This window comes from Triplophysa dalaica, chromosome 3 (genome assembly GCF_015846415.1).
Source record: "Triplophysa dalaica isolate WHDGS20190420 chromosome 3, ASM1584641v1, whole genome shotgun sequence".
Taxonomy (NCBI): Eukaryota; Metazoa; Chordata; class Actinopteri; order Cypriniformes; family Nemacheilidae; genus Triplophysa; species Triplophysa dalaica.
The window spans coordinates 21,879,882-21,895,060 of NC_079544.1; the positions used below are offsets into that span (position 1 = coordinate 21,879,882).

The window sequence follows — 15,179 nt, forward strand, 5'->3', positions numbered from 1 at the left end:
ATTATGAAAACTATTAAAAATTAAAATTTGGTTATTTGATGACTTTTTTATGCACAAAACCAAGTGCCCGTACAAGAACTTGCCATGCAAAAACTGCCAATGGGTATGTTTTCTTCTCTTATACATTTCAATACTGTATTTACACATAAGGTTGTGTAAGCAACAACTCAACATGTGACATATCAGGAAGGTCTTATCTTTAAATGAGTGTGTGGTGAATGTTGGTTCCTTGTTTCTTAGTTTCAAGTTTTGGGCTTCTGTAAAGCTATTTTGAGATCCTCAGTATGTAAGTGAATTTTAGTTCCTTGTTAAAGTTTCACGTTCTCTATTCTTTTCATTCACAAGTGTATTTACAGTAAATCCTCAAAGCAAATCACAGCGTTTCAATTTTTTTTATTAATCAGTAAGGATCAACAGGATGTTCTGAGCACAGATAAATAATTGTAATTTGTCTGTATTTATTAAATTGATATTCACTTACTTGCCCTAAACCACCATAGACTGCCAGGGCAATGATTCATATTATTCAAAACAATCCATTGCCAATGCAAAGAAATGAAAGAGAATGTTAGACTTTTTTTCCATATTCAAAAGATGTTTAGCAATAATTGACGGCTTAGTGGTCTATACTGTAATCTAATTTGATCCCTGCTAAATACATTGTGGAGGAAAATATGCATTTCATTGTTCATTAGTCTGATTGATATGATTGGCAAAACAAATACTAATTTATGGCCATCTTGCAATACCTAAATAAGGATTAGTATAATGAAAAATTAATATCAGGAGATCAGCAGAGTGTTTTTACGGGTCATGACATGAAACATGTAGCTGACTTTACCTTGACCTTTTCACTGTTCATTAAAAACAACTCGGAACACTTCCTCTTTATCAGCAAAATCAGCTTTAACACCAAGCAGCACTTCTGCTACATTGGTATGTCTCCAGTGGGTGAGACGTCAAAGACATGTTTAAGGTTAAAGAAATGTCAGAGGAAAAAAAATTAATTTTGCAGAAGTTTGTTGAAAGCATTTTATATAATGAAACAGGAATGGGTCGAGGAGGATGTTGGGAGCATTGTCCCTTGAGATTTTCAAGGGCTCCTCAAAACATATCAAGCTTACAATTAAAATAAAAGAATTAAACAATAAATACTTATTTGTTTGATCTATTAAATAATGATCTGTCAATTTAATCACAGAACAATTAAAAAATGATGCATGCAATGAACTTTGATTAAATATCTGCCAAATCTAGGGTTTAGAACTAAATATTAATAAATTATGAAAAACTTTGTAGCTCAATCTTCATATAGGCTAATGCATGAACTGATGTTAAAAAATACAACCGTGTGAAGTGAAATGATTGGATGTTGAACAGACAAAGAGCAGAGCATGTTTGTTGTTAAAAAGGAGTTGTATATGCCCAAGAAATATTTAAAATTATAACTTTTTGTGTGCACATCCTCTGTGACCATGTTTCATGTAAACGCTTGTTTTATGTGTCAACACACACCCTAAATTCTTTTTGCTATATAGAACTTACAGGGGTTACTTGCTCGGAGTAATAGGGGAACCCCTTTTGGTGCTATATAGTATCATATCTTGGTGCTTCTGTGGTTCTTCAGAGGTTCTTTTACTGTGAAAAAAGAAAAGTTGACTTAGCTTAAAATTTCAAGGCAACTCGCTGCACAGCTTTTTGAGTTTACTCAACTTTTGGCCAAGTATTTCACCTAACTCAATAAACTGAGTAATGTCACATGACTTTAATTGAAAAAAAATAGTTTAACCAACTTAAAATAAATATGCAACAATCAAATTTCTGAGTTCACTCAACTATGGACTTAGTTGACCCAATTCAAAGATTATGTTTTATACAACGTTAATATATAATTGTTCTGCATTATCTACATACTCTACTTAAGTAATTGCTGTTTAAACATTTTATCAGTAGCTTCTATGCGTCCTTTACTTCAGACCTCAACACTGAGCACATGAGCCTCAATCATGGTAACAATCATCAAACATCATTAAACATCATGTTAAAAACTAACTAAGAATATTTAAGGTAACTTACAATGACAACAAAAACAAAAAATAATGCCAGCAAACACTAAAATAGCAATAATTGTAATAATTTTAACCGGAAAATTTAAAATTCTGCAACGCATGCTGGGAACTTTCAATTGTTTTTTGATGTTACACAGTTTGGCAAGTTGGTCAAACTTCTTGATGCGCTTTGGACAAACACTTAGATATTTATGTACAATCAACAAATGAATCTTTTTTGGTACCACATTTAGACACATTTTGTTCAAGATGCTCAAAATAATACATTCTTCTTCTTCTATTACAAAAACTTTGTTCAAGTCACTTTATTACCTATGTCGGGAGAACAATTTGAAGTTGTATTTTTACAGTGAGTAGAGAACCTGTTATGCCCCTAAATGGTTCCTCAGCGGTTCTATAGAGCACCTCAGTCATACCAAAGAACCACTGAAGAACCACTGAAGCACCAAGATATGGTGCTAAAGCACATAGTGGTTCCCCTATGATTACGAGCCAAGAACCACTTTTAGTGATATATAGCACTACACTATAAAAAATGTCTCTCCTGTTTTTACCAAGTGGTTGATATCCTTAGGACAACATCATGTTGACCCTAGGACAACATTTAAATCCACCAATCAGATTTCAGAAATAAGTTTACAGTTTATTTTAGGTTTAATCTTCCAACAAGGATGAGGTGCTTCTAGACCATTGTTTTTCACTTATAATTTCCCTCTGATTTTAGGGGTAAGTTAGGGTTAGGGTTGGGGCTTGGTGTGGGTTTAGGTTTTAGGTTTTATTTATAAAAAAATTGCCTTTATGTCAACAAAATGTGTCCTGAGGACAACAACCACTTGGCAAAATCAGGTTGAGCGTAAACAATCCAACTTGCAAAATTTTCTCCCTAAATAGATAAATAAGTACAGTAACTTGAACATAGCAGTTGTAGTTAAAGAAGTCAAATGATTGTTTTGCATATACAGAACTAAATTAGCCTAAACAATGTTTCTAACAAAGGTAATTTTGTTGACTGTGTTTCTCAAGTTTTTGGCCAAAATGCGTCAGAAAGTTACAAAATAGTGTATTCTGTACAAGCAATATTGCAAGAGTTTGAAAGTTCCCAAGATGCATTGCAGCATGTTCAAATACTGTTTCTTTTTTTGAAGATTAGTGCTTTAGTTCTTGCTGGCTTAATTTATGCTTTAATATCGTTGTTACTGTTTGTTATCTGTTGAGTTTAGAGTTCTTTTAATGAATGATGGGTTTTGATTGTTACCATCGTTTTGATGTGTGTGTTCAATGTTGCGGTGTAAGTGCATGATGCAAGGACAAAATAGATATATGAACACTTAACCCAAACTGTTACATTTTTTTCCGGTACATTTATGCCTTTTGTAGATGCTTTTATCAAAAGCAACTTACATTGCATTGTCCTATACATTTTGCTTCTAAGTATGTGCAATCCCCTGGGATCGAGTCCAGGACCTTGCATTGTTGCAGTTTTTTACAATTGCAAGGACACATTTCTCCATACTTTGGTGACTTTTGCACAACTCTTCTCACAGTGAGCACAACAGTAGTATGTGTGAGCTAAACTGTGGATCATTTATCATTGCTTTGGCACAAAATGCATTCATTGATCACTTCTTTCAAATTTCATGAATTCTTTTCTCACTCAGACACAACAATTGCGAAAAATCTGTGTACCTGCAGACGAATTTGCTCACATCTACATGCCCTTTACAAAATTGTTAAACTTGAGTTCAAAACCATAACATTATACAAAATTTAATAAGACAGCAATTTTCTGTATTTCTACAATGATATTTGATTGAAATGTATTTTGAGAAACTAGGATTCATTTGAATTGTAACATAAACATGGACCAAGCCAGACATAGAGAAGTGGTCGAAAGAGGAAGAAGAATAAGAGGAAGATCAATAGCTGTAGTCTCAGATGAGATCAGGGCAACTATAATTGATCTTGTAATAAATCATTGTCTTTCAATGAGAGGGGCTGGTCTGAGAGTACAGCCAAATCGTCAATGTTCAACAGTGGCATCTATTGTTAGAGTTTTCCGGCAAACCAACAGGTAAGTTGTATTCTGGGAAAGTATCTTTTCCAAACCTACTTGTGTGTAATTGTTTATGCATTTCTGCTTACTGTAGGACCCAACCCAAGGGAAGATGCTCACTGATGCACAGGAAACTGCAATCGTTGACATGTTGACAACTTCTAAAAACAAATAAAAAAGATACATAGCATCATGTCTGACTACTGTAGTTCCTGTAACATATAGTGCAGTAAACAGTAGAAAAGTGTTTTTCTTTTACAGATAAAATCTGTGTTTACCGTAATGATACCTGTTGTTAGTGTTTTTTAGGTCATTGTTTTATAGATGATCAAGTGTGTCTGTTGACTGTCAAGCTTTGCTAGTGTTATGAAATAATATAGTTTTTTCCCATTGCTTACACACTAAAACCAAATGATTACACCAAAGCCTCAAAATCCTAACTTCTTGTAGCATAACTTAAACACAGTGTAACCATAGCTTAAACACATTGTCAACTTTATACTTTGTTTGCAATTCTCTAACACACTTACTGAGGAACACTTCACACGTTTTCTTAGATTAGACACTTTGTTCAAAAACGAAATCAACTGTTTTCATTGGGAAAACACTCTGTTCAAAATGCACAACTCCTCTAGTAATCGTAGGCACTTACATACACACCTGAAAGCACTTGCACAGAAAACAGAACACCAATCAGTCTGAGCCTTAGCACTACAAATAGGCCAATAAGCCATTTTGAGATCTTTGTAATCATGGAGGCAATGAGAGTCCGAGTAAGAGGAGGACAAAGACAGAGGGTAGTTGGACGTGGACGTGGACGTGGAAGAGGACGAGGACAAAGAGAAAGAGGAGGACCAGTACGGAGACGTGTATCAGATGACATCAGTGCTACTTTGGTGGACCATGTGATAAATCATGGCCTGTCCATGAGGGAGGCTGGGCAAAGAGTCCACCCTAACCTCAGTCGCTACACAGTGGCATCGGTAATAAGAACATTACGACTGGAGAACAGGTATATCCTCAAGTTTCCACCTACTGTATGTATAGCATGATGATTTGAATTACAGGATTACTGTAGGATTACTATACACTGTAAAAAATAAACCGTACATTTTACGGTAAAAAACTGGCAGCTGTGGTTGCCAGAACTTAACCGTCAAAAAGACGGTTGCACCGTTATTAGTAGTACAGGATTTCACCCACTTTTACAGTTCTTAATTGTCTTTTTTACAGTTCATTACTGTCCGATTTACTTGTTTATGCCGTAATAAAAACTGTTTATTCCAGTCAAATTCCAGGGTTTACATTGTATTAATTACGGTTCATGACTATCTTTTTTACAGTTCATAACAGTCCAATTTACTTGTTTATGCTGTTCTTAAAACAGCTTATAACTGTCACATTCCAGGGTTTACATTGTTTTATTTACGGTTCATAACCATCTTTGTTACAGTTCAGCACAGTCTAATTTAAAGTTTGTTGTTATAATTACAGTTAAACCCTATAATTATTTGCTAAACATTCAGATTTAACCTTTAAGAAACTAATATATAACTGTTATACTAATTCATAAATATCTTACATTTACTAACCTAAATCAAATCATCAAAACTCATCAAAATCTATAAAAGACAAAGACATCACTGTGGTCCCATTTTTAATAAAGTCTGGCAGGCATTTAAAACAACAAATGACAGCCTTTTCTGTTAATGTGTGGTTCAATTAAGGTCAGTCAGTCCAATGCATTAAAATCATTTACCTAACTAAGCTCAGTTCAAAATGAGCATGTTTCAGAAAAGTTAACATGAACATTTACAGTATAAAAAAGTAGAATGCAGCACAACACAAGTGCTTACAGAGTTGATTATATGACTAAACTTGCATTAACAATGAACATTCCAATGTTTAAGTGACAGTTAACCCAAAAATAGATCATTTACTCACCCCTCCTGCCATGTCAAACCTGTATATATTTATTTGTTCTGCTAAGCACAAAGGATTATATTTGCAAGAATGTCAGTTATCAAAAAGATCTGCTCCACCATTGGCTCCCATAGTATTTATTTTCCCTGTCATGGCAATAAATGAGGGATAAAGTCTGTTTGGTTACTGACATTCTCACAAATATAGCTTCCTTTTGTTCAACCGAACAAAGACATTTATACAGGTTTGGGACAACCTGAGGGTGAGTAAATGATGGAAGAATTTAAATTTTGGGATGAACTATCCATTGAGAGAGTATCAACTTTGAAACAGTCTGAAGACCACCTTTACGAAGTCTCTCGCCATTCATGGTCAGAAAGGTCAGAGATTAGGGTGAATACTCTTGGGTTGACTAGGAGTCGCTTTTTGTTTTTCTTTTCCACCACCTTTGTTCCCTTCTCCGGATTGATGAGGAAAAAACACCTTGAAAAAAAAAACATTTGCAACTCTGTAAATGAAGCCACACTGAAATTAATCTCCCCACCTGAGTCTCTTTACATACCTTTGCAGGAATTCGAGAACTGACGCCAGTTCTGTAGGGTAGTGAATGTTGAAGCTGTAATAACTGCCCAACATTAGGCAAACAGCAGAGATGAAAGAAGTGATATTATCATTCACAATCTTGCGGTCCACAGCAAGCATGAAATGGACAGCAGCATAGCAGGAGGGTCCTGTAGATAAATGTAATATACATAGTTATGAACAAGTAAGATAATTCTGTATTTACATATTTGTCAAGAATATCATACAAAATCTTGTTTCTGTAGTACTGCCCTCAAATAACTATTTCACATAATATATTTTATAAATATTGGAAATAACCCAGATATATAGTTTAGATTTATTTAAACTGAGTTATTAATCTGTGTTGTTGAATATATGTAAAAAATATATTATGTGAAACAGTTTGTTTTGTGCAGAACTAATTAAAAACTGAAATTTGTATGATTTGTCTCATTTCTTAAACTGACTGATCAACAAAAATGAAAATTGTCTCATTTCCTCACCCTCTTGTCATTTCTAACCTTTATGACTTTCTTCTGCAGTAAACAATTTTAAAGAATGTTGTTAACTGGCCCCCATTCACGTGTTGGTTTTGTGGCCATACAATAGAAATGAATGGGCGCCACAGCTGTTACTTGTGTATGTATAATTTGTATTTAAATGATCTCCTTTTGTGTTCTGCAGAGCAAAGTTATTACATAAAACGATAAGAGGGTGAGTAAATTATGGCAGAATTTTCTTTTGTGGCTGAACTATCACTTTAATCTCCATCATTATTCCTACTCTGAAAGGGAAATGTCAATTTATAAACTTAACTTTATAGTTCAACCTTTAATAATTAAAGCTTAAGGGTTCTACTTTATATTAATAAAAGTTTTACTTACCACACACAATAATGCAAGGTGTCACAGGCAGGTTTCCCAACTCTACATCCTTTGCGAGGCTTGTCTCTTCTACATAACGAAGGAGGACCTCCTCTTTCTCGTCAAAATAGGAGAGAAGTAGAAGAATCATATCTTTTACATCCTCTGAGCAACCATTTCTCTGTCCTCTCAAAACTTGTAGTTTTGCAACAGCCTGTAAGACACGCTTGTTCTTGTTTGCGCAAATATTCCTCATGAAGTGCAACAACCGATTTCCTTTTCTGTCAATGCTTTCCAGGAAGGTCTCTTTAAGTGGTATTCCTGTGAGGTCTTTAAAGTGCACTTCCATTCCACTTTCCTGAAACAAAAATGGCCACTCATCATTGAGGGTTTTCATGTCTTTTCCTTTGTTTATATCTTTTCGTTGACAGTAGTATGTAGACCTCATGAGATCCTTCACTTCTTTTTCATTCCAGTCAGATGTTTGCGAAAGACTCTTCATCTTCTCTTTTTTCAACTGCAGACTCTCGGCAGTTTCACTGAGTGGCATAAATTTTACTTCCCAATTAACACAGCCATATGTATCTTGGACCACAGCTCTTTTTTCAGGTGTGGCTTCCTCAGTGTCAAATTCATCTGAATCATGAACACGCTTTTTTATTTTTGGTGTGCTGGTCCTTCTTGCATTTTCAACTCTGGTTTGAAATTGTTTGACCAAGGAGTAGTATCCAGGACCAATCACACTCTCTTCAATTACATCTTGCAAAGACTTTGGATATTTGGCAACCATTATTTTGGCGACTTCTGTTAAATTCTTCCTACTTGGACAAGCACAAACTTTCATCATGGCTGCAATAACAATCCTCACCATTTCCCTGCGCAACTGAGGACTTGGCCTTTTCTGTCTCTCAAGTGCCTGCATTAATTCCTCAGGAAAGTTTTTCCATGGGACTTCGAAGCTGTCCACCCATTTCACACTAAGAGGAGAGGAAGTCCTGGAAGATGAGGATGAAGAACTTTGGGACAAAACAGATCCTTGAGATGGACAGTGTTGCTGCCTTGGGGTTTCTGAAATTTGTGCTGTAAAAAAAGTCATATGCACCTACTTAGTTGGACCATGAATAGTTAAACCAAAAAGAAAACAATCATAACAATTTATTGCCCTCTTATAATGTCTAATCAGGTACTCATTTAGCACTACAATGGTTTAGTACATTTTTTACAAACTTGGTTTTACAGTTGCTTTAAGGTCACAATTTTTCAATCACAGTTAACATAGATGATGCATATCATTAATAGATACTTAATACAGTTAATTTTAATAACAATAAGAAATGTCCTATATATTTATCTGACCATTAAGGTTTTCGTAACTGAAACAAATGCATGGACTTACTAGTCTCCTTTAGAACAGAAATAAATTTCCTGGCTTGAATTGGCCTCAGTACAGCTACAAGATCTGATTCCTGAAGAAATCGGAAATCTTCTGGGGTGTCAACTCCAAGTGATTTTAAGGTGTCCTCAAGAGATTGTTTTGTTGTGATTGGAAGGTCAGGTAATATAACATCAATGGCACTGGTAATGCTTGAAATGTTCATCTCGGATTCTCCCATTTCTGAAAACAACCACATAACAATGGTTCAATTAAATACACCTTTAGTATGATAAAATAGAGATCAACAAACATATTCAGTGTGACATTACACTGTGTTTTAGTGGAATAACCAGTTTTTCATTCATCACATATGAAGTTAAAGGATAGAAATCTGCCAGGTCATTGATGTTCACACATTGCATTACTTCAGTCTGATTTGTCAATGCGTGCAAATGGTATTCAGGAATGAATTTTGCTACAAACTTTCTCAGGAGAAAATGAACGACATCATCTTTTATGAGAACAAGTGCAAGTTCTCCAAACTCTATCGAGTCCGTATTCTTTGTCACAAGGAACTGACTTTTTTTGTACAATGTACCCCTGTACATTACTTCTGCTGACACTTTGGTATTATTCTCTGTAAAACCAAAGTGCCTCACTGCATCTTTAACAGAATCACCGTACAGCTCTTGGTAAAATTCAGTGCTGTTTTTTACTCTTAGAGTTGAATCACACATGGGCCCTTCTGACAGATAGGCCTGGAACATTTGATGCCTTTCAGAGAGAGTGAAGCACAAGTTTTTAAAATTCTTCAAGTTCCTAGCACATCTTTTAAAGTAACTGTGCTTACTTTCAAAGCGCATCGTCCACAATCTGATTAAAGGACCCAACTTTAAAATCAGTGCAGGGTAGTGTCGCAAGTAGTGATGCTTAGGCTTTAGTCTATGTCCTGGAAAGAGAGAGAATCTACAAGACAGATACTCTTGGATAAGAACATCAAGGTATGCAACATCAGGCAATGAAATCCTGTGCGCACAAATCATCTCAACAATATCTTTCAGCTGAAGGGTCAACTGCCAAACATCATCCATGGGCTCTTTCACCTTGTCACCCATGATCACAGGTAAAAGTCTTAGAAAATTCCAGTTCTGAATAGCCTGACCAGAAAGCTTTACTCCATTGGAGCTCACAGTACATGGCTTACTCAATGCATCAGATGCACTGTATTTAAACTGCTTAATGCGTCTATTCAAAATTGAATAGGTGAACCACTTTTTCTGCTTGATGAAGTATTTCAGGTAGAGGGCTAAATCATAGGAAAGGATACCCTCAAAAATGTCGTGGCCTAAACAAGGTGGCAGGCCAGGCATGCAAACATTGAAGTAATTCAATGAATTAAAGATTGACTTACATGTTATACCTTCAACGTTTTGGTGTCCCTCAGACTGTAAAATGTCTACTGCTGAATTGTAGTTTTCAGGAGTGCGTTGAGGCCCACATGCATTTGGATCCGTTTGAAAATCCCTTCGTGCTATCCGGCAATACCTGCAGAAATATTCAGAAGTACTATTTTCTGTGAATCCCCCGACATTGTGTGACCCCAAATTGTCACCGGCAATGCACAAAACAGTCCCTTTAAAGGTTTCCTCTGCCACAGTAATTCCATTATCTTCCAAGTCCTTTAAGTCTGCAATTAGCCTTGAGAAAACTTTTTCATGTCCAAAGTGTTTGAAATCTTTTTCTCGACACAGCATTACAAGTGACATGTGGTCTGTACTTGATCTTATATGAGGTGGTAAATTAGCTAGAGACATATAAACAGCTAGTACTTTGTGCTTGCTTTTTGCTGAACCTAATGGGTTCACCACCTCAAAAGAATCTTGATATAGAATTAGTTTGAGACACGATGGGTTTTGAGAAAAGAACTCATTGTTTTTGTATACCTGACCATCAATGACATCACAAAGCACATCTGTGCAGGGTAAGCATGTATCCTGTGCAGCACATTTCTGCCATAGGTCAGACTGCAGTAAACTTCTCAAAGTGTCTTTCAGTGGAACATAGTGGGCAAACCTCTGTGACCTTGTTTCATCTGTTCCTAAGTACAACTTTACAGGTTCTGTGTATCTGAACATCTCTTTAAAAGTCTTTGTCCTTGAAAAATTCGTTCTCATTGGTCCATCATGACAAGTGGTGAATATGTCAGATTCCTTCACAACATCACATACTCTACCAATGTTCTCATCTGTTAAATCTAAATCATTTTTCAGGAATGCACTCAATTTTTTCAAAGAATATGTCTGTCCCAGTTCATGTATGCTCTGCATCTCTTCAACAATATTTTGTATAGTTGATGCTGGCAGAAGAAACTGCCCATGTAATTTCAAGTAGAAAAGACTAATATTTCTGAGAAAAAGATCACTGAAATTCTCTGCAAGATGAACTTCACCTTCATCAGTCTCATTTAATCTCTCTGTGGGGCCTGTAACTAAAGGTTCAGTTTCAAAAGACTGAGGAACTGTCTCTCTATAAAGACCACGTATACTGCTCAAAGAACACTGTCTGTGCTTTCTTGAGATGTGGGAAGTAAACGACGACTTTACAAAGAAAGTATGATTACATCCTGTTACCGGACATGTCACGACACGTCCTTCGGCGATATGTTCCTTTAAGTGAGCGAGTAGTGCTTTGACATCCCGACACTGGTGTTGGCACATAGATATATTACATCTTAACACCGCAAGGGTATGTGTAGTAGCAACACGTGAATCTATATTATGTTTACGGTAAAAATGAGCCTTAAATGCTCCGTGTGAACGAAACGATTCGTGGCAATCTATAGCGGCACACTTGAACACGCACCGTGGCTCATTACGGTGAAGTTTGATATGTAAAACATGCTCCCTAAGGGTTTGCACTGATATCCCACAGAACTGACAGCTAAACATTTCAATTTAGTGAACAAAAACACACCCTTCTACTGTTTCAAACACAAATTATGTTTTACATTATGGGCTGGACATCGTGAAATCAGGGCGGATGCTCCCTTACTCGTATTTAAAACGACGCGCTAAAACTGTTTGACTCTACTTAGCAATGTGTGAAGTACATAACAAACATATATTTCACACAGTATTTCTACTGATCGAGAGCTCTCACGTTTTAGAGTTTGCAAGTCTGCCTAGATGCGCTGGCTAGTTAGATTCGTTTATGCGCCGTGAAAATAATGTGCATTCGACTCGTGTTTAAAATAGCATACTGGTAAAGCTTTTTAATCCAACTTACCAACGTGCCCATATATATATTTATATAAATATATAGACAAAATTTGCATTGATTTGAATTTCAGCTCCTACGGTGCTTCACCAGAACCGTCACTGATGAAATGAGGGAACGCAAACATTACGTTACGCTGCGCTCGGCGCCAAACGAGTATTCAGCCAATCACTTCCTTTGTTCACGGAGCCAAGATGCAAACTATATCTTGATTGGATGATATTTAACGGTTATTTTTTGAAATGCTTAAAACATTTAAAATCACTGTTAATTACCTAAAAGTTATATTTAAATTCTCAAAAGTGACAAATTTAAAGGTGAATCTTTTTAGGGTTTTAGGCAGACAATTTAACATTAAAAGTTGAAAGAAGTCATTATATTACAACTTTACACAGAAAAAGATTATTCTATCACACATATTTTAAAACTGGTTATGGTGTGTCCTGCATTGTGGTGTTTAAGTGCACCCTCCATGGGGGGGGGGGGTAAATATGTTAATGTATTTTAATAAAAATAAGTTTATGACAAAAAAGTATTTTCCTTTCTTTTTATGGCAAATAATACAGTTAACTGTTAATTTTACTACAGTAAACCGTATTTCAATATGTTTTTATCTGTTATATTTACAGCCTTTCTCCGTATAGCTAATTTCAGGGTTTCACCTGTACATTATACGGTTTTCACGTGTTATATGAAATATGGCCTTTTTCTGTAGCATTTCTACGGTATTTTACCGTTAAATTTACAGACATTTTTTACAGTGTATATAAAGGAATACCATTGTGATGTTACAGTGGTATTCACAGTTTGAAAGTACACTTTGTGAAAAAGAACCTATCTAATGATATCTTGGTGGCATTATCTACAGAATGGTTGGACGACCTCCTCAAGGTGGAAGGGCACGGCTCTTCACTGAACAACAAGAGCTTGCAATCATTGAAATGGTGCGAGAAAATAATGCAATACGACTTCGTGAGTTGCAACAATGCATAATTGCAAATAGAGAAGTATTTAACAATATCAACAGGGTCAGCATTTCTACACTAAGTCGCATCCTACAGAAACATAACTTCAGAATGAAGCAGCTGTACAGAGTCCCATTTGAGAGAAACAGTGACAGGGTCAAGGATCTTCGTCGTGATTATGTGCAGGTGTTTCACTTTACTTTACATACTATATATTGTGATGTGGGAATAAGGGTTTATGTTGCCACCTGACCTGCCTATAGCTTGTAGTTTTTGTCTATACTGACCCAATCCACCCCCTACATACCCGGCCTGTGACAATATAGACATTGTAGTTACTGTATGTGTTTTCAGTAACACTATTCAATCTTTTTCTGTTACAGACAATTATGGATTTTGATGCCGCTGAACTGGTACATGAGTTCATCTACGTGGATGAGGCAGGCTTCAATCTGGCCAAAACCAGGCGTAACGTAATTGGACAAAGGGCAATTGTAAATGTCCCTGGGCAGCGTGGGGGAAATATCACTTTGTGTGCCGCAATACAGTAAGTGTCCAAGGAGTCTTGCATCATCATGCCACTGTAGGTCCCTACAATACAGGACAGATCCTTGAATTTCTAGATGCACTACATGTAGTTGTGCAGGACAGACCACAGCAGCCTAGGTTTGTTATCATCTGGGATAATGTAAGTTTCCACAGGGCTGCTCTGGTCCAAGAGTGGTTCAACAACCATAATAATTTCAGACTTTTATACCTGCCCCCTTACAGCCCCTTTCTAAATGCAATTGAGGAATTCTTTTCAGCATGGCGGTGGAAAGTTTATGATCGACAACCACATGCCCGCATGACTCTTCTGCAAGCAATGGAAGAGGTATGCAGAGACATTGAGGTGGAATCAATACAAGGATGGATTCGGCACACAAGGCGATATTTTCCCCGATGCCTAGCATGTGAGGACATTTCCTGTGATGTGGATGAGGTCTTGTGGCCAGAGCCGAACAGAAGGCGGGATCCATAAACACAAATTACACAAATGAGTTGCTTTTTCCCAATAGCAATTTATTCAGTTTTTTTGTTTTTTACTTTGGTTTTGTTTTGTTACTAAATTAGATTTTTGATTCTTTTTTTGTAAGAATGTTTGGTTTTTGTAAAAACATCTGAAAATGAAAATTAAATATTAGAGACCCAAAGACTGCAGTGTTTCAAATAAAACCCATCAGTGTGTTGCTGGTGATATGAAAGAAACATTCAAATGGTTCTTATGTGTATGGTTTTTATTCAAGAATATAATTTTTAGAAAGGAGTGTTAAGTTTTGATTGCAGTGTTTTATTTTGGCATAGATGTGAGTTGATAATCTCGATGTGCTATGTGTAATTTGATTGGGTGTAGAGTTTTGACATAATGAGACAATTTCTGCAAAAAGTGTGTAAGCAATGGGCAAAAGCTGTAAGCTAATTTGAGACATGAATGAAGTGTTTTGATAATTTGAGTGAATTTTGAATGTGAAATGAACTGCTGTGCCAAGATAAAAGTTTGTTAGGAGAGCTGTGTGAAGAGTTTTACAAAAGTCACCAAATTATGGATAAATGTGTCCTAGCAATTGTAAAAAATGTAACTCACTGAGCGTTGATTTTTTATCAAAGTTTATCAAAGGGTCTGTTTGAGGGTGAAAACACTTACAATTGTAAAAGACAAATACATTTGTTTATTTTTATATTTAACAGTATAAGAGTACTTGGAACATTTAATTTAGCTAATATAACATTTTTCATCCACACGACAGAAATATATTAACTGCCTGAACAATGGTATTTGGTGTGACAATGATATCTTTATTAGAAAAATAAGACAATGAGCATTAAATAAACAAACAAATTTAAGTTGGCTAAACAAAGTATCATTACTTTGAAGAATTAAATAATATACATTGAGTGAACACGAAAGTCTAACTGCATCAGGTTGCCTCATTTTTTTTACATTGGTTCAAATGTATTACAGTGTAAATGAAGACTTAAAGACAAAATATAGTGTTCAGGAAGTGTTAAGTGAGATGTTTTCCAGCAAAAAAGTCAAATAACTAAGGACCA

General features: G+C 35.8%; 1 protein-coding gene across 3 annotated transcripts; it reads right to left on the bottom strand.

Annotated features, from left to right (window-relative positions):
* Nucleotides 1–5,766: 5,766 nt before the first annotated feature.
* On the bottom strand, nucleotides 5,767–12,586 carry LOC130417623 (uncharacterized). Of its 3 annotated transcripts, none has more exons than XM_056743303.1 (6): nucleotides 12,133–12,586; nucleotides 10,268–10,392; nucleotides 8,869–9,087; nucleotides 7,494–8,552; nucleotides 6,608–6,776; nucleotides 5,767–6,528 (listed from the first exon to the last, which is right to left on the bottom strand). In XM_056743303.1, exons 3-6 carry the CDS (start codon nucleotides 9,083–9,085, stop codon nucleotides 6,393–6,395), a joined length of 1,581 nt encoding a protein of 526 aa, XP_056599281.1. In that variant the 5' UTR covers nucleotides 9,086–9,087; nucleotides 10,268–10,392; nucleotides 12,133–12,586; the 3' UTR covers nucleotides 5,767–6,392. The 3 variants fall into 3 exon arrangements, with proteins under 3 accessions (XP_056599281.1, XP_056599280.1, XP_056599279.1); XM_056743302.1 differs by having other exon boundaries at nucleotides 10,259–10,392; XM_056743301.1 differs by having other exon boundaries at nucleotides 9,698–10,392.
* Nucleotides 12,587–15,179: the final 2,593 nt, after the last annotated feature.